The sequence below is a fragment of the Oncorhynchus clarkii genome, unplaced genomic scaffold, assembly GCF_045791955.1.
Source record: "Oncorhynchus clarkii lewisi isolate Uvic-CL-2024 unplaced genomic scaffold, UVic_Ocla_1.0 unplaced_contig_5291_pilon_pilon, whole genome shotgun sequence".
NCBI lineage: Eukaryota > Metazoa > Chordata > Actinopteri > Salmoniformes > Salmonidae > Oncorhynchus > Oncorhynchus clarkii.
Window position 1 is genome coordinate 3461 of NW_027261127.1, and position 20863 is coordinate 24323.

The following is a 20863-nucleotide window of genomic DNA, read 5'->3' on the forward strand; positions in this document are numbered from 1 at the left end:
AGGCCTCAGCCTTTTTTTGGAGCCCACATTTTAGCGGTACCCCTCTTGACAGCAAAGAGAAAAAAGGTACGTTTTAGAGTTCATTTCAATGCTACACATTTTTCCTTGGGGCGCAGAAAGTAGATTTGGAAATGTTCTAACCCATTTCATGTCATTCTACTCATTTAGCCATGGGGAGGAAGTAAGGAAGTGTTTCACTGTTAGTTTACACCTGTTATTTACAAAGCATGTGACAAATAACATTTGATTTGATTTGAGGAGAGACGTTTTTTTTTGCAGTTTCACAGCAAATTTTTTGCAATTCTACACATTTTGCAGTAGGGTTTTTGTTTGCGGTTTTTAATATGATATCTGCCCATGCCTGCTCTAGACTTACATCCTAAATTGCAACCTATTCCCGTTATAGTGTACTTCTTTTGACCAGGTCCTATACTATAATAGGGAATAGGGTGCCATTTGGGATACATATTCTCTCTATTCTTTGGCATTGACTGACTGAAACATGACTGACTGAAACAGATCCCCTGCTGCACCTGCTGCAAAAGATTTATGGTCTTTTTGGCACGCCAGGCATAGGCAGCGACACACACCCCCTGATTACTGAACCAACAGGATATACGGCTGTGTCCCAAATGGCACCCTACACTCTTAAGAAAAAAAAGGAACTATCTAGAACCTAAAAGGGTTCTTCGACTGTTTTATTCCTACATAAGCAGGAATAAAACATTCAGAACAATTATTTAGGGTGCCATTTGGGACGAAGCTTGAAATTTCTTAAAACCATACTGTTGCAGATTATACAAATATCTCATATGTTACCCTATTCCCTTTCTAGCGCATTACCATTTAGGACAGACTCTCTATCTTTTTCTGTTGATGGCGTTTTTGATCAAACAGAGTTGAACAACTCACTCTAAAAGAAGGAACTATCTAGAACCTAAAAGGGTTCTTCGACTGTCCCCATAGAACCCTTTGAAGACCCCTTTTTGGTTCCAGGTAAAACTCTTTTGGGTTCCATGGACTGTAGGACCCTTTCCACAGAGACAACCAAAGAACCCTTTTTGTGTGTTCCCTTGATAGTGCTTGGACATTTGATCAGGGCCCATCACTGTGTAGACAATAGGGGGCCATTTGTCTCGCTGCCCCAGGACATGAGCAGTTTGTGGTGAGGAGTTTATGACATGTGAATGATTAAAACGGTGAGGAGTAAATTGTGATTGTTGTGATGTAACCCTCTCACATGTTGTATTCAACCTGTAAATCTGGGTTAGAGTGATACCCATGGAGAGGCTTAGCATACATAGGCTTACCAGTTCTTTCATAACCCCCTATAGTTGTATTAATCTGAACAGTATTAAAATATAGCCTACTGTAGGCTATGCACTTATATTTTGAGTTGTTTTTCTTGCATTGAGCACCACATATTTGAAGTAAAACACACTATTGGGCAGGCTATAAAATCCAAACTAGAAACCAGTCATATGATTAAAAAACACTAGGTCATCATGATGAGGCTTGCTATAAATAACCTAGGGTAATTGTCTAGGGATTTGCCTTTCATTTGAACTGGCAGACCATGATGACCGTTATGACAACCAGATATTCCAAACTCTTTGTGACATCTGAATGAAATGTGTTTATTAGGCTAAGTGTCATAGTCAGAGTTGCCAAGGAAACAATTGAGGAAGTTAAGAATCTTGGTGCCTTTTCGATTTTCAACCAACACATCTGTACCACCATCGACTGAGCGTCATGTCTAGGAAGGTGGGTATGTGTCACTGAGGTATAAAGTACGGGTATGCGTATTTATGGGATTTTGAGATGATGTGGTACTGGCAGGAAGTAGTGATGATGGTTCCTTCGCGAACGGCTCTTTTTGAACGGATCTTATTGGAAAGACCCGCTATTTTGGCTCCCTGATTTGCATACTGCTTTTTGAGCTCAAAACAACCTTTTCTGCAGACAAGTTACAAACAAATTATCTAAAGACGGTGAATCTTCACTGCAAAAACAATAAATATTCAGGAGAGCGCGTCAATCTGGTTATTTTTTTACAGGCCATCGAATAATTTGGCCAGGTAAAAATGTACTTGAACGCACATTTCACGATCTGACATAATGGTAACCTACCTTTTGGGCTTTACATTGGATATTCGCACCTTTTTCATGGTTCTAGGTCGTTTTTGAAGCATTTTGAACGAAGAGTTGTTTGAGAGATAAATGAACCGGCTCTTTTACATGAACCGAGACAAATGAGCCAACTCACTGAAAAGACTCGGAATGCCCATCACTAGCAGGAGGTCTCTCGTGCGCTGGAAATCCTTTGCGCGCTCACACGTGCGCAAAGGCTGACAAACTTCAGGACGTGTAGTAGGCTACCCTTTTAGCTAATTCATAAAAGAAACCCAGTGTAAATAAATACATTTGCTGTAATCTGTTCACTGATACACTGACACATATGGTCCGCAGCATCATGGTAAATGTTACCTGTACAGATGCTGCTTGATGTTTCCGTTTGTTGACCATGGCAAATAAGCCTACAGAAGCGTTACAGAATAATGCAGCCAATGTAATACCTAAATCCCCACTGTATAACAAATCCAATAGCTTTGCTATCGATTTAAAATGTGACATTGATGTTGTTTTTTTATATGTTGGTTGTTTTACTTAGGGTTTGTCCCAAACTGCACCCTATTACCTATGTAGTGCACTACTTTTGACCAGAGCGCTTGGTCCTGGTCAAAAGTAGTGCACTACATAGGGAATAGAGACCATTTGGTCCTGGTAAAAACTAGTGCACTATATAGGGAATAGGGTGCCAGTTGGGAAGCATCCATGAGTTTCTTGTGCAACTTTTCTTTTTCATTCAACAGGGTGCTCATCAACACCAACAGGCTTCTCAGCAGATCCCCTCTTTGATGGAGCTGGATGAGGTTGACCTGGAGGAAAATGAGGCGCAGGTCAACGTTAACCCACTTCCTGTGAGTCGTTTAGTTGTTTATACACCTGGAAAGTTCTGGATATCAGTTTGGATTAAATGGTGCACAAGTCATTCAAAATACATTGGCAGGAATCAAACATTCAGAACAATTATTTAGGGTGCCATTTGGGACGAAGCTTGAAGTTACTTAAAACCATACTGTTGCAGATTATACAAATATCTCATATGTTACCGTATTCCCTTTCTAGCGCATGACTTTTGACCGGGGCCAATAGTGCTCTGGTCAAATGTTGTACTCTCTAGGTTACCATTTAGGACAGACTCTCTATCTTTTTCTGTTGATGGCATTTTTGATCAAACAGAGTTGAACAACTCACTCCAACAAGTTGATTTATGATGCTGTAGTCTGTGGTTAATGAGATTGATTTTGTTTTGTCCTTCAGGGACTGACAGGGGCTGTTACTAGACTTATGGTCGGCTTTAGGGTACGTATCAACACCTAAAACCCATGTATTTACATCATAACAGCTGCATGGTAACAATGTACCAGTTACTCACTACAGTATGTAACTACCATGTAGATACACAGGTTATTACACACAATGTAAAGTAGGACTACTATACATTTACTAATATACATTTACTACTATATATTTACTACTATATATTTACTACTATACATTTACTACTATACATTTACTACTATATATTTACTACTGTATATTTACTACTATATATTTACTACTATACATTTGCTACTATACATTTACAACTATATATTTACTACTATACATAGTCCATCGGTAAATAGCCGACCCAATCTCCCTACCTCATCCCCATACTGTTTTTATTTATTTACTTTTCTGCTCTTTTGCACACCAGTATCTCTACCTGCACATGTTCATCTGATAATTTATCACTCCAGTGTTAATCTGCAAAATTGTAATTATTCGCCTACCTCCTCATGCCTTTTGCACACAATGTATATAGACTCTCTTTTTTTTCTACTGTGTTATTGACTCGTTAATTGTTTACTCCATGTGTAACTCTGTGTTGTCTGTTCACACTGCTATGCTTTATCTTGGTCAGGTCGCAGTTGTAAATGAGAACTTGTTCTCAACTAGCCTACCTGGCTAAATAAAGGTGAAATTAAAAATTAAAAATATGGGTTGCAGGAGCACTCAGAGCATAGAGATGTATAGAGATCTCTAATGCCCAAAATCCTGTATAACATGGGCAGCGCCATTGAAGACTGATAAGTAGAGACCTCTACACATCTCTATGGCCTGTTAACTAAAGAGTGTGAGAAAAATGACAGCCTTTTCTTCAATGGGACCACATTGGTTGGTGGCAGCTTAATTGGTTAGAACAGGCTAGTGGTAATAGCTGGAGCGGAATCAGTGGAATGGTATCAAATACATCAAACACATGGTTTGATGCCATTCCATTTGCGCAGGGTCAGCCATTATTATGAGCTGTCCATGTGTGGCTGTGCGGTCTGTGTGGTTTCCAGATGTAGAGTAACCTGTCAGTAGTTTAGGATCAAGCTAGACTAGAGAGAGGCTATAGATCACTGAAGGTTCATGAAGGTTGGCTTTATAGAGCAATGCTGATGCACTTTTCACCTTAAAGTGGCAATCTGCAGTTCGAACAATAACAAAGCGGCCACCCCGCCACTGTGTCGGTAAACCGCTGAGGGTTGGGCTGGAGAAATCTAACCACCCTCAAATTCATAGACAAAGCTATGGATGCAAAGTACTGACCATCCAAAATTATAGTTTTAACCATGTTTTGAGGCTATACAGTGTTTGTTTACAATTACCCGTAATGAGTGCAGGAATACACCCCCCCCAAAAAATACAAAGTACAGTATAGACATAACACACCAGAGGACATTGTGGATTTTTACATAATGGCTTTTGGTGGGAAATATGGACTTAGCTATGTATATCTGTTGAAATGGACATGGTACAGATGACGTAAGTAACAGCCCTCCTTGTGTCTGCACTGTGTCTGCACCTTTAGAATTATCACCATTGATAAGATCAGGTTAGATCTTCCCATTTAACATAGATTCAATACTAGAAACCCAGAGTGAAGTTTTGAATCCTTGCACTGATTTACTACTATATATTTACTACTATACATTTACTACTACATATATATTTACTACTATACATTTACTACTACATATATATTTACTAATATACATTTACTACTTTATATGTACCTCTATATATTCACTACTATATATTTACTACTACACATTTACTACTACGTATATATTTACTACTATACATTTACTACTACGTATATATTCACTAATATACATTTACTACTTTATATGTACCTCTATATATTTACTACTACACATTTACTACTACGTATATATTTACTACTATATATTTACTACTATATATTTACTGCTATACATTTACTACTATATATGTACTACTATACATTTACTGCTATACATTTGCTACTATATATTTACTACTATACATTTACTACTATATATTTACTACTATACATTTACTACTACGTATATATTTACTACTATACATTTACTACTATATATTTACCACTATACATTTACTACTACGTATATATTCACTACTATATATTTACTACTATACATTTACTGCTATATATTTACTACTATACATTTACAACTATATATTTACTACTATGTATTTACTACTATGTATATATTCACTACTATATATTTACTACTATGTATTTACTACTACGTATATATTCACTACTATATATTTACTACTATACATTTACTGCTATATATTTACTACTATACATTTACTACAATAGATTTACAACTATATATTTACTACTATACATTTACAGCTATACATTTACTACTATTCATTTACTACTATACATTTACTACAATACATTTACTACTATACATTTACTGCTATACATTTACTACAATACATTTACTACAATACATTTACTACTATATATTTACTACTATACATTTACTACAATACATTTACAACTATATATTTACTACTATACATTTACTACTATACATTTACTACTATATATTTACTACTATACATTTACTACTATATATTTACTACTATATATTTACTACTATATATTTACTACTATACATTTACTACTATATATTTACTACTATACATTTACTACAATACATTTACAACTATATATTTACTACTATACATTTACTACTATACATTTACTACTATATATTTACTACTATACATTTACTACTATATATTTACTACTATATATTTACTACTATATATTTACTACTATACATTTACTACTATATATTTACTGCTATATATTTACTACTATATATTTACTACTATATATTTACTACTATACATTTACTACTATATATTTACTGCTATACATTTACTACTATATATTTACTACTATACATTTACTACTATACATTTACTACTATATATTTACTACTATACATTTACTAATATATATTTACTACTATACATTTACAACTATATATTTACTACTATACATTTACAACTATATATTTACTACTATATATTTACTACGATACAACAGTTGTTTCCATCTTTTTAAAGATCTTCTTCTTTAATGAGCCCAATATGTAAAATTCTACTACTCCACCTTAATGCCTCAGATATTTTAGAAATGTCATTACACACTGGTCTGGAAGTACTATTTTATTAACTTCTTTGGACTTGACCTTAAACCAGAAAGGGGGGCATGGCATGATTAACATCAGTGGTTCCCAACGAGGGGTACTAGGACCCCTGGGGCTACTTGGCCTATCCACATGCGTTACTTGAAAAGCTTACTGGTAAAATGCACAAAGGTACATCAAGGGTACTCCGGGCAAAGCAAAATTCAGTTGGTGGTACAGTAATCGAAAAGGGTTGGGAACAGTTATAGTTGTGGGGTTTGTGTAAACCAGTTGTTTTGCCATGGCAGGAGGATGACGTGGAGACTCAGTTTGGACGGGTCCACTGCACCATGAAGGGGGTTCCCAAGGGTAGCCGCCCCGTCATCATGACCTTCCACGATATTGGACTGAACTGTATGTTTTGTTGTTGTTGTGAGAGAGCCCTGTCTGGGCAATCCAGTTGATTTTAAGTTTAGTTTATTGTTATTGTGCACATCTGGCAGCTAAGAGCTAAGTTCCATTCCATATTGATAGGCATCTAAACCAGTGAGAGCACAGCGCTTTGATGACAAACAGAACTTTAAACAAATGACTTGTTTTTAATGTGTTAATTCAGGCTTGCATGTCATGATCTGTATACAGTCCCATATGATTGTTCAATTCAATGTCAATTTCAAAAGCAGCAATGCACAAGAAAGAAAAAACAAACATTTAGGAGCACTTTGCTGAACTTGTCTTATATTCTCCTGTGTGTCTAGACAAGTCGTGCTTCAACTCCCTGTTCAGCCACGAGGACATGCAGGAGATCAGGAGGCACTTTGCCGTGTGCCACGTTGATGCCCCTGGGCAGCATGAGGGTGCCTCCACTCTCTCCACAGAGTGAGTGACCAGTGACAACTTCAATTAGCAGCATGAATTTGTGCTTTGCAGGCGGGTTATTGAGTTGAAGATTCTCTGGTGGTTGTAGTCCTCAGTGTACCATGAAATTGATTAGAAACAAATTAGTCAGATCCAAGGATTTCACATGGCACAGATCCCATCTGATCTAGTCCCATCTGTTGTTAGTCTTAGTGGACACTGGGATCTAGTCCCATATGTTGTTTGTGGAGACTGGGATGTAGTCCCATCTGTTGTTAGTGGACACTGGGATCTAGTCCCATCTGTTGCTGGTGGACAATGGGATCTATTCTCATCCCATCTATTGTTAGTGAACACTGGGATCTAGTCTCATCTGTTGTTAGTTAACACTGGGATCTACTCTAGTCTCATCTGTTGTTAGTGAACACCGGGATCTAGTCCCATCTGTTGTTAGTGGACACAGGGATCTAGTACCATCTGTTGTTAGTGGACACTGGGATCTAATCCCATCTGTTGTTAGTGGACACTGGGATCTAATCCCATCTGTTGTTAGTGTTAGTGGACACTGGGATCTAATCCCATCTGTTGTTAGTGTTAGTGGACACTGGGATCTAATCCCATCTGTTGTTAGTGGACACTGGGATCTAATCCCATCTGTTGTTAGTGTTAGTGGACACTGGGATCTAATCCCATCTGTTGTTAGTGTTAGTGGACACTGGGATCTAATCCCATCTGTTGTTAGTGGACACTGGGATCTAATCCCATCTGTTGTTAGTGTTAGTGGACACTGGGATCTAATCCCATCTGTTGTTAGTGGACACTGGGATCTAATCCCATCTGTTGTTAGTGTTAGTGGACACTGGGATCTAATCCCATCTGTTGTTAGTGGACACTGGGATCTAATCCCATCTGTTGTTAGTGGACACTGGGATCTAGTCCCATCTGTTGTTAGTGGACACTGGGATCTAGTCCCATCTGTTGTTAGTGGACACTGGGATCTAGTCCCATCTGTTGTTAGTGGAGACTGGGATCTAGTCCCATCTGTTGTTAGTGGACACTGGGATCTAGTCCCATCTGTTGTTAGTGGACACTGGGATCTAATCCCATCTGTTGTTAGTGGACACTGGGATCTAGTCCCATCTGTTGTTAGTGTTAGTGGACACTGGGATCTAGTCCCATCTGTTGTTAGTGGACACTGGGATCTAGTCACATCTGTTGTTAGTAGAGACTGGGATCTAGTCCCATCTGTTGTTAGTGGACACTGGGATCTAGTTCCATCTGTTGTTAGTGTTAGTGGACACTGGGATCTAGTCCCATCTGTTGTTAGTGGACACTGGGATCTAATCCCATCTGTTGTTAGTGGACACTGGGATCTAGTCCCATCTGTTGTTAGTGTTAGTGGACACTGGGATCTAGTCCCATCTGTTGTTAGTGGACACTGGGATCTAGTCCCATCTGTTGTTAGTGTTAGTGGACACTGGGATCTAGTCCCATCTGTTGTTAGTGGACACTGGGATCTAGTCCCATCTGTTGTTAGTGGACACTGGGATCTAGTCCCATCTGTTGTTAGTGGACACTGGGATCTAGTCCCATCTGTTGTTAGTGGACACTGGGATCTAATCCCATCTGTTGTTAGTGGACACTGGGATCTAATCCCATCTGTTGTTAGTGTTGGCAGTTGATGTTATTCTTCGATAACACAAAATACAAAGCAAATCAGGGGGAGAAAAATAGGTTTATTTGAGAAGGACAAATCAACCTGTTATGCTGGGAGTTAGATGTTCAGTCTCCCCTGTCCTCAGCTTTTCACCACTGAACAAAGGAACAGGATGCCATTTATAACCCCCCCCACCCCAGCCCGGGGTTGACCAATCAGTAGTCCTTGCAGTACAACTTGGCCAATGGCCAAATAAGTATCCTGCTCCCAACTCAATGTACAGACCAATGAAAACGTGGCGCATGTAGCTCTGAGTTCAGGAGTGACATTCCACAGATTCTAAACAGATGTTGAACTGAAAAACCAACTCCTATTGATCGTTAACTCCAGTCCTTTCGTCCTCTGCCTTGTGTATTTATCTTCAAAATGTTCTTATATTGGTGAACACTCAGATCTAGTCCCATCTGCTGTTAGTGTTAGTGGACACTGGGATCTAGTCCCATCTGCTGTTAGTGTTAGTGGACACTGGGATCTAGTCCCATCTTTTGTTAGTGGACACTGAGTTTTAGTCCCATCAGTTGTTAGTGTTAGTGGACATCTGGACTAAGAGCAGCTGCCTGCCATGCTATTCCACTGTCACATGGCACCTGGTCCACAAGACTCTTAAACAGTCAACATCGGGGACTGGGTCACTCCTAGGCTACTGTAGGTCACTCTACCTGAATGTGGAGGTAGTAGAAGTATCCAGTGAGAAAATAGATGATATCCACAGGGTTGAAAGACAATGACAAGGCACCAACAGATAGTTAACAAATGGATGATACATTCATTTGAAACATGTCAACAACAACAACATGTTTGAGAGACAAGTTTGGCACAATAACATTATGTCTGCATCCTAAATGGCACCCTATTCCCTTTACAGTGCACTACTTGTAAGTAGTGCACAATATAGGGAGTACGTTGCCATTTGGGACACATTCATGACTTGTTTTGTGTTAGTGGTGATGAGGAGCACTTGAGGTAACTTGTGTTCTGGTCTTCCGCTGCAGGTACACCTACCCCTCTATGGACCAGCTCTCTGAGACTCTCCCTCAGGTCCTCAAGCACTTTCGGTAAATCACAGATCAACGTTTATTTGTCACATACACAGTTTACAGCAGGTATAAACGGTGCAGCTAAATGTGTACTGGCAAGCTCCCTCAACAGTGCAGTACAAATATCAACATAAACATGATTTAAAATATATATATATTTACACTACCGTTCAAAGGTTTGTGGTCACTTATACATTTCCTTGTTTTGAAAGAAAAGCATTTTTTTTGTCCATTAAAATAACATCAAATTGATCAGAAATACAGTATAGACATTGTTAATGTTGTAAATGACTATTGTAGCTGGAAATGGCAGAGATTTTTTATGGATTATCTACATAGGCGAACAGAGGCCCATTATCAGCCAGTTTGCGCTGTTCTGTGAAGGGAATAGTACACAACGTTGTACGAGATCTTCAGTTTCTTGGCAATTTCTCGCATGGAATAGCCTTCATTTATAGCCTTGCTTTTACACCTGCATTGCTTGCTGTTTGGGGTTTATGGCTGGGTTTCTGTACAGCACTTTGATATATCAGCTGATGTACGAAGGGCTATATAAATACATTTTATGATTTCTCAGAACAAAAATAGACTGACGAGTTTCAGAAGAAAGTTCTTTGTTTCTGGCCACTTTGTTTCTGGCCATTGTGACCTTATCATCACTAACAAAAAAACAATTTCTTTACAATTTCTCGCATGGAATAGCCTTCATTTCTCAGAACAATAATAGATTGACGAGTTTCAGAAGAAAGGACTTTGTTTCTGGCCATTTTGAGCCTGTAGTCAAACCCGCTGATGCTCCAGATACTCAACTAGTCTAAAGAAGGACAGTTTTATTTCTTCTTTAATCAGAAAAAGAGTTTTCAGCTGTGCTAACATAACTGCAAAAGGGTTTTCTAATGATCAATTAGCCTTTTAAAATGTTAAACGTGGATTAGCTAACACAACGTGCCATTTGAACACAGGAGTGATGTTTGCTGATAATGGGCCTCTGGACGCCTACAGTATGAAAATATTCCATTAAAAATCGTCCATTTCCTGCTACAATAGTCATTTACAACATTAACAATGTCTACACCGTATTTATGATCAATTTGATGTTATTTTAATGGACAAAAAAAATGATTTTCTTTCAAAAACAAGGACATTTCTAAGCGACCCCAAAACTTTTGAACAGTAGTGTATATTTAACCAGGCAAGATTTCGCCTACGATTGATTTGTTTTACCATTGAGAAACACTTGTTTTAATAAATGCTTTCAAGTGTTACCCTCCGGGATCAGAAACACATTTATTATGTGGATAACTAAATATAAATTAAATGACATTCACGAAGAGGTTTACATCCTCTTCTTATTAGAAGCTTCAAACTCCCATCAAACCTCTTCTTGTTCCCTTTCAGGTTTAAGAGTGTCATTGGACTGGGCAGCGGTGCTGGTGCCTACATCCTCGCTACATTTGCTGTGAGTGGATTTTGTTGCTGTTGAACTCTTTTGTTTTTTGTTAAATTGAGCAGCCATAATTCAACTAGGATTTAAACCTAGTAAAAGTCCTTCAACATACCACAGTGTTGATACTGATAACATCATCTTGATAATTGTTATTGCCAAGCAAATCAAATCAAATTTTTATTGGTCACATACACATGGTTAGCAGATGTTATTGCGAGCGTAGTGAAATGCTTGTGCTTCTAGTTCCGACCGTGCAGCAATATCTAACACGTAATCTGACTGTTCCACAACAACTACATAATACACACAAATCTAAGTAAAGGAATAAGAATATATACAGTACATATAAATATATGGATGAGCAATGACAGAGCGTATAGGCAAGATGCAATAGACGGTATAAAATACAGTATATATATATATATGAGATTAGTAATGCAAGATATGTAAACATTATTAAAGTGGCATTATTAAAGTGTCTTTTGGAATGTTATTTTGTTTGTACACATCTACACTGTTCTGTACTGTACAGACACAGCCTGTGTGATGGTTATCATCGAGTTAGACGAACCCCTGAAACAATGAAGCTCACAGTGGATATCACAACAAAGTTAATCTTGTTGTGATAAGTGTTTGTGTCATTTCCTGCTCTCTGAATCCTAAATATGTCCCAAATGGGTTGTGCTATGTTCTTCATGTCTTTATTCTTCCTGTCTACAGCTGAACCATCCAGATAAGGTGGAGGGACTTGTCCTCATCAACATCAATGCACGTGCAGAGAGCGTGATTGATTCACTTACACACAAGGTAGCATAACTAACATAGCATAGCATGACTAACACAAGATAACATAATTAACATAGCATAACTAACATATCATAACATAGCATAATTAACATATCATAACATACGCATAACTAACATATCATAACATAGCATAACTAACATAACAGAGCATAGCATAACTAGCATAACTAACATATCATAACATAGCATAACTAACATAACAGAGCATAGCATAACTAACATATCATAACATAGCATAACTAACATAACAGAGCATAGCATAACTAGCATAACATAGCATAAGTAACATAGCACAATATAGCATAACTAACATAGCATAACTAACATAACATAGCACAGCATAACTAACAGAGCAAAACATACCATAGCATAATTAACATAACATAATTAACATAGCATAATTAACATAACCTAGCATAACATAACATAGCAAAATGAACATAACTAACATAGCATAGCATAACTAACATAGCATAACTAACATAGCATAGCATAAGTAACATAGCATAACTAACATAGCATAGCATAACTAACATAGCATAGCATAACTAACATAGCATAGCATAACTAACATAGCATAACTAACATAGCATAGCATAAGTAACAAAGCATAACTAACATAGCATAACTAACATAGCATAGCATAACTAACATAGCATAGCATAACTGACAAAGTTAAGTTAAGTGCTTTTGAAAATGTAAATAAAATAATATGCAAGATCTGTATTTGTTTTGTATTATTGTTAAGACCCTCCAACATAACAATCCACATTGTGGTGGGTCTTTCAGGCTAACATAACAATCCACATTGTGGTGGGTCTTTCAGGCTAACATAACAATCCACATTGTGGTGGGTCTTTCAGGCTAACATAACAATCCACATTGTGGTGGGTCTTTCAGGCTAACATAACAATCCACATTGTGGTGGGTCTTTCAGGCTAACATAACAATCCACATTGTGGTGGGTCTTTCAGGCTAACATAACAATCCACATTGTGGTGGGTCTTTCAGGCTAACATAACAATCCACATTGTGGGGGGTCTTTCAGGCTAACATAACAATCCACATTGTGGTGGGTCTTTCAGGCTAACATAACAATCCACATTGTGGTGGGTCTTTCAGGCTAACATAACAATCCACATTGTGGTGGGTCTTTCAGGCTAACATAACAATCCACATTGTGGGGGGTCTTTCAGGCTAACATAACAATCCACATTGTGGTGGGTCTTTCAGGCTAACATAACAATCCACATTGTGGTGGGTCTTTCAGGCTAACATAACAATCCACATTGTGGTGGGTCTTTCAGGCTAACATAACAATCCACATTGTGGTGGGTCTTTCAGGCTAACATAACAATCCACATTGTGGTGGGTCTTTCAGGCTAACATAACAATCCACATTGTGGTGGGTCTTTCAGGCTAACATAACAATCCACATTGTGGGGGGTCTTTCAGGCTAACATAACAATCCACATTGTGGTGGGTCTTTCAGGCTAACATAACAATCCACATTGTGGTGGGTCTTTCAGGCTAACATAACAATCCACATTGTGGTGGGTCTTTCAGGCTAACATAACAATCCACATTGTGGTGGGTCTTTCAGGCTAACATAACAATCCACATTGTGGTGGGTCTTTCAGGCTAACATAACAATCCACATTGTGGTGGGTCTTTCAGGCTAACATAACAATCCACATTGTGGTGGGTCTTTCAGGCTAACATAACAATCCACATTGTGGTGGGTCTTTCAGGCTAACATAACAATCCACATTGTGGTGGGTCTTTCAGGCTAACATAACAATCCACATTGTGGTGGGTCTTTCAGGCTAACATAACAATCCACATTGTGGTGGGTCTTTCAGGCTAACATAACAATCCACATTGTGGTGGGTCTTTCAGGCTAACATAACAATCCACATTGTGGTGGGTCTTTCAGGCTAACATAACAATCCACATTGTGGTGGGTCTTTCAGGCTAACATAACAATCCACATTGTGGTGGGTCTTTCAGGCTAACATAACAATCCACATTGTGGTGGGTCTTTCAGGCTAACATAACAATCCACATTGTGGTGGGTCTTTCAGGCTAACATAACAATCCACATTGTGGTGGGTCTTTCAGGCTAACATAACAATCCACATTGTGGTGGGTCTTTCAGGCTAACATAACAATCCACATTGTGGTGGGTCTTTCAGGCTAACATAACAATCCACATTGTGGTGGGTCTTTCAGGCTAACATAACAATCCACATTGTGGTGGGTCTTTCAGGCTAACATAACAATCCACATTGTGGTGGGTCTTTCAGGCTAAGCTCATGGTGACCTGCTGATTTACTCTGATAGAGTTATATTCTTAGGGGATTATGTATAAAAATGCTTTAATGTCCTTTGTGTTTGATCAGAGCCTGGCTTGGAGGAGCCTGCACACACCACTGTAAACTCCCAACTCTCTCTCTGTTCAGATGACTGGCTGGATCCAAGCACTTCCTGATCATGTTCTAAACCACCTGTTTGGAAAGGTAGAAACAGTAACTATAGTAGCACTAACACCTTAATGACTATTTCATCTACTACACTACAACCACTGACAGTCTGTATGGAACGGTAAGGGTTAGGTAGAAACAGGAACTATAGTAGCACTAACACCTTAATGACTATTTCATCTACTACACTACAACCACTGACAGTCTGTTTGGAAAGGTAAGGGTTAGATAGAAACAGGAACTATAGTAGCACTAACACCTTAATTACTATTTCATCTACTACACTACAACCACTGACAGTCTGTATGGAACGGTAAGGGTTAGATAGAAACAGGAACTATAGTAGCACTAACACCTTAATGACTATTTCTGTTTCATCTACTACACTACAACCACTGACAGTCCGTATGGAACGGTAAGGGTTAGATAGAAACACGAACTATAGTAGCACTAACACCTTAATGACTGTTTCATCTACTACACTACAACCACTGACAGTCCGTATGGAAAGGTAAGGGTTAGATAGAAACAGGAACTATAGTAGCACTAACACCTTAATGACTATTTCATCTACTACACTACAACCACTGACAGTCCGTACGGAAAGAGCAACATATTGTTTTGAAACATCTTAAAGATGTAGCTTTGTTCAATAAACTGTCAATATAAGACTTCTGTCCCCCTCTGGAAGCTACACTTGTCCCCCTCTGGAAGCTACACTTGTCCCCCTCTGGAAGCTACACTTGTCCCCCTCTGGAAGCTACAGTATATGCATGATTATGAATGATACAATTACATTTATATTTAAATAGCTATGAATTGTTGTGAAACATCAACCCTTTGTTATGGATGTTTATAGTCAGTGTCATAACACATTACATGTGTATTATAAGGCATAATAAACTATGTTATACGACATTATAAACTATGTTATAAGGCATTATAAACTATGTTATAAGGCATTATAAACTATGTTATACGGCATTATAAACTATGTTATAAGGCATTATAAACTATGTTATAAGGCATTATAAACTATGTTATACGGCATTATAAACTATGTTATAAGGCATTATAAACTATGTTATTAGGCATTATAAACTATGTTATACGGCATTATAAACTATGTTATAAGGCATTATAAACTATGTTATAAGGCATTATAAACTATGTTATACGGCATTATAAACTATGTTATACGGCATTATAAACTATGTTATAAGGCATTATAAACTATGTTATAAGGCATTATAAACTATGTTATACTGCATTATAAACTATGTTATAAGGCATTATAAACTATGTTATAAGGCATTATAAACTATGTTATAAGGCATTATAAACTATGTTATAAGGCATTATAAACTATGTTATACTGCATTATAAACTATGTTATACTGCATTATAAACTATGTTATAAGGCATTATAAACTATGTTATAAGGCATTATAAACTATGTTATACGGCATTATAAACTATGTTATAAGGCATTATAAACTATGTTATACGGCATTATAAACTATGTTATAAGGCATTATAAACTATGTTATAAGGCATTATAAACTATGTTATACGGCATTATAAACTATGTTATAAGGCATTATAAACTATGTTATACGGCATTATAAACTATGTTATAATGCATTATAAGTATGTACATCATAGAAAGCGTTACCGTTGAGATTTGTTCTTTGCGCAACAGGAGGAGATCCAGAACAACCCTGATCTGATCGCCACATACCGCAACCACATCACCAATGATGTCAACCAGTCCAACCTGGCCCAGTTCTTCAAGTCCTACCAGAGCCGCAGGGGCCTGGAGATCGAGAGGCCTGTCCCAGGGAGAAACAATAATGCCAGAACTCTGCAGTACGTCACATGGACCGACTCAGCATCAGGACCCTGACTCTACCTGGCCACATGACCTGACTAGGGAAAACTCAGGGCCCTAGCTACTCATGATAGTTTCAGTTATGATATTGACTACGAGTATTAGTTATGGTATTGACTGAGTATTAGTTATGGTATCGACTATGAGTATTAGTTATGATATTGACTACGAGTATTAGTTATGGTATTGACTGAGTATTAGTTATAATATTGACTGAGTATTAGTTATGGTATTGACTATGAGTATTAGTTATGATATTGACTGAGTATTAGTTATAATATTGACTGAGTATTAGTTATGGTATTGACTATGAGTATTAGTTATGATATTGACTGAGTATTAGTTATGGTATTGACTATGAGTATTAGTTATAGTGTTGACTATGAGTATTAGTTATGGTATTGACTATGAGTATTAGTTATGGTATTGACTATGAGTATTAGTTATGGTATTGACTATGAGTATTAGTTATGGTATTGACTGAGTATTAGTTATGGTATTGACTATGAGTATTAGTTATAGTGTTGACTATGAGTATTAGTTATGGTATTGACTATGCGTATTAGTTATAGTGTTGACTATGAGTATTAGTTATGATATTGACTATGAGTATTAGTTATGGTATTGACTATGAGTATTAGTTATGGTATTGACTATGAGTATTAGTTATGGTATTGACTATGAGTATTAGTTATGGTATTGACTGAGTATTAGTTATGGTATTGACTATGAGTATTAGTTATAGTGTTGACTATGAGTATTAGTTATGGTATTGACTATGCGTATTAGTTATAGTGTTGACTATGAGTATTAGTTATGATATTGACTATGAGTATTAGTTATGGTATTGACTGAGTATTAGTTGTGATATTGACTATGAGCATTATTAGTTAAGTAGCTAATTAATCTGCTGACTCCTGCAGGTGTCCTGCTCTGTTGGTGGTGGGAGACAGCTCCCCTGCAGTCGAGGCTGTGGTCGAGAGCAACGCAAAGCTCAACCCAACACAGACCACACTGCTCAAGGTGAGTTTAATGTGTGGCTCAGACAGATGTAACAATTCATATTACTGTCAAAAGTACTTTGTGAGTAAAGATTCGCAACCACAATGTCAGTGACCATCCAAGAACAATACATGTGATGGATAATGAGAAAGGGTTGTTGTGATCAAATGACGGTTGGTTGGCCAATGATCTTTTGTCTCTGTCCAATCAGATGGCTGACTGTGGAGGACTTCCCCAGGTGAGCCAGCCTGGCAAACTGACAGAGGCCTTCAAGTACTTCATCCAGGGCATGGGTTACAGTAAGTATCGTGGGTTACAGTAAGTATTGTGGGTTACAGTAAGTATCGTGGGTTACAGTAAGTATCGTGGGTTACAGTAAGTATTGTGGGTTACAGTAAGTATCATGGGTTACAGTAAGTATCATGGGTTACAGTAAGTATCGTGGGTTACAGTAAGTATCATGGGTTACAGTAAGTATCATGGGTTACAGTAAGTATCATGGGTTACAGTAAGTATCGTGGGTTACAGTAAGTATCATGGGTTACAGTAAGTATCGTGGGTTACAGTAAGTATCGTGGGTTACAGTAAGTATCATGGGTTACAGTAAGTATCGTAACACACATTTCCACTATCCCTGCACCCAAACACACAATGTTTCCACTATCCCTGCACCCAAACACACAATATTCCTACATTATCCCAGCACCCAAACACACAATGTTTCTACATTATCCCTGCACCCAAACACACAATATTCCTACATTATCCCAGCACCCAAACACACAATGTTTCTACATTATCCCTGCACCCAAACACACAATGTTTCTACATTATCCCTGCACCCAAACACACAATGTTTCTACATTATCCCTGCACCCAAACACACAATGTTTCTACATTATCCCTGCACCCAAACACACAATGTTTCTACATTATCCCTGCACCCAAACACACAATGTTTCTACATTATCCCTGCACCCAAACACACAATGTTTTCACATTATCCCTGCACCCAAACACACAATGTTTCCACTATCCCTGCACCTAAACACACGTTTCCACTTCACAGAAGCTGTCGTTGTCATGCGCTGAGAGAAAACTGAAGAACAAGAACTAAAATGTAGCTACCAGCCTCCTAGTGTACCCAGAGGCTATTCACTTTCTATGACAGTGCTTCTCATTGGTGTCCCCTCCACTAAGACTAGGGGCTCTATTCAAACGGTGTCCCCTCCACTAAGACCAGGGGCTCTATTCAAACGGTGTCCCCTCCACTAAGACTAGGGGCTCTATTCAAACGGTGTCCCCTCCACTAAGACTAGGGGCTCTATTCAAACGGTGTCCCCTCCGCTAAGACTAGGGGCTCTATTCAAACGGTGTCCCCTCCACTAAGACTAGGGGCTCTATTCAAACGGTGTCCCCTCCACTAAGACTAGGGGCTCTATTCAAACGGTGTCCCCTCCGCTAAGACTAGGGGCTCTATTCAAACGGTGTCCCCTCCGCTAAGACTAGGGGCTCTATTCAAACGGTGTCCCCTCCACTAAGACCAGGGGCTCTATTCAAACGGTGTCCCCTCCACTAAGACTAGGGGCTCTATTCAAACGGTGTCCCCTCCACTAAGACTAGGGGCTCTATTCAAACGGTGTCCCCTCCGCTAAGACTAGGGGCTCTATTCAAACGGTGTCCCCTCCGCTAAGACTAGGGGCTCTATTCAAACGGTGTCCCCTCCACTAAGACCAGGGGCTCTATTCAAACGGCGTCCCCTCCACTAAGACTAGGGGCTCTATTCAAACGGTGTCCCCTCCCCTAAGACTAGGGGCTCTATTCAAACGGTGTCCCCTCCACTAAGACTAGGGGCTCTATTCAAACGGTGTCCCCTCCACTAAGACCAGGGGCTCTATTCAAACGGCGTCCCCTCCACTAAGACTAGGGGCTCTATTCAAACGGTGTCCCCTCCACTAAGACTAGGGGCTCTATTCAAACGGCGTCGCTGAAGCGTTAGAAATGTAACGGACATTTCCAGTTGAGGCGACGTCCTGTGTGTAGCGTTTACCGTGAATGCCGTCTCTCTGCATTGCATTTCAATCACGCTGTAACACAGAATTTCCGCAATACGGATTGAATAGAGCCCTCAGGCTCTGGTCAAAGCAATACACTATATAGGGAATAGGGTGGACGTGACAATTACATTGATGGAAGCTACACTCCATCTGAAATATTAAAGCTGATCTACCCACTAAACATTAAAAAAAAATATGTATGCTATGCTAGTTATGCTATGTTATGTTAGATATACCAAGCTATGGTAACTGTCTCTCCTTCCTTCTCTTAGTGTCCTCAGCCAGCATGACCAGACTGGTGAGGTCCCGCACCGCCTCAGGCTCCAGCATCGCCTCCTGCGACAGCAGCAGGAGCCGCTCTCACGCCAACGACCACCAGCCCGTCCGGGAGCACACCGACGTGTCCATGGAGAATGTCTCCAACAGCACCGTAGATCAGACCGTTGTCGTGTCCAGCAGCAAGACTGAGGACGTCTGCTAGTGCCCTGGTCACTGAAAGGTCATAGGTTGTCTCCTAAATGGCTCCCTGTTTCCTTTAATAGTGCACTACTTTTGACTATGTGGGAAATAGGGAAACATTTGGGACACAACCCCAGTGTCCCTAAACCCTGACCTCATAACCCCTGTCCTGTCTACCCTACTGCCTGTGTTGCTGCTGACAATAAACCTCATAACCCCTGTCCTGTCCCTACTGCCTGTGTTGCTGCTGACAACAAACCTCATAACCCCTGTCCTGTCTACCCTACTGCCTGTGTTGCTGCTGACAACAAACCCCATAACCCCTGTCCTGTCCCTACTGCCTGTGTTGCTGCTGACAACAAACCTCATAACCCCTGTCCTGTCTACCCTACTGCCTGTGTTGCTGCTGACAACAAACCTCATAACCCCTGTCCTGTCTACCCTACTGCCTGTGTTGCTGCTGACAACAAACCTCATAACCCCTGTCCTGTCTACCCTGCTGCCTGTGT

At 39.1% G+C, this 20863-nt stretch overlaps 1 protein-coding gene across 1 annotated transcript; it reads left to right on the forward strand.

Annotated features, from left to right (window-relative positions):
• Positions 1–1737: 1737 nt before the first annotated feature.
• LOC139404985 (protein NDRG1-like) lies at positions 1738–20376 on the forward strand. Its single transcript, XM_071147548.1, has 11 exons — positions 1738–1764; positions 6908–7010; positions 7355–7475; positions 10164–10226; positions 11607–11667; positions 12376–12462; positions 14925–14981; positions 16648–16814; positions 17760–17859; positions 18050–18137; positions 20168–20376. Exons 1-11 carry the CDS (start codon positions 1753–1755, stop codon positions 20374–20376), a joined length of 1068 nt encoding a protein of 355 aa, XP_071003649.1. The 5' UTR covers positions 1738–1752.
• The last annotated feature ends 487 nt before the right edge of the window (positions 20377–20863 follow it).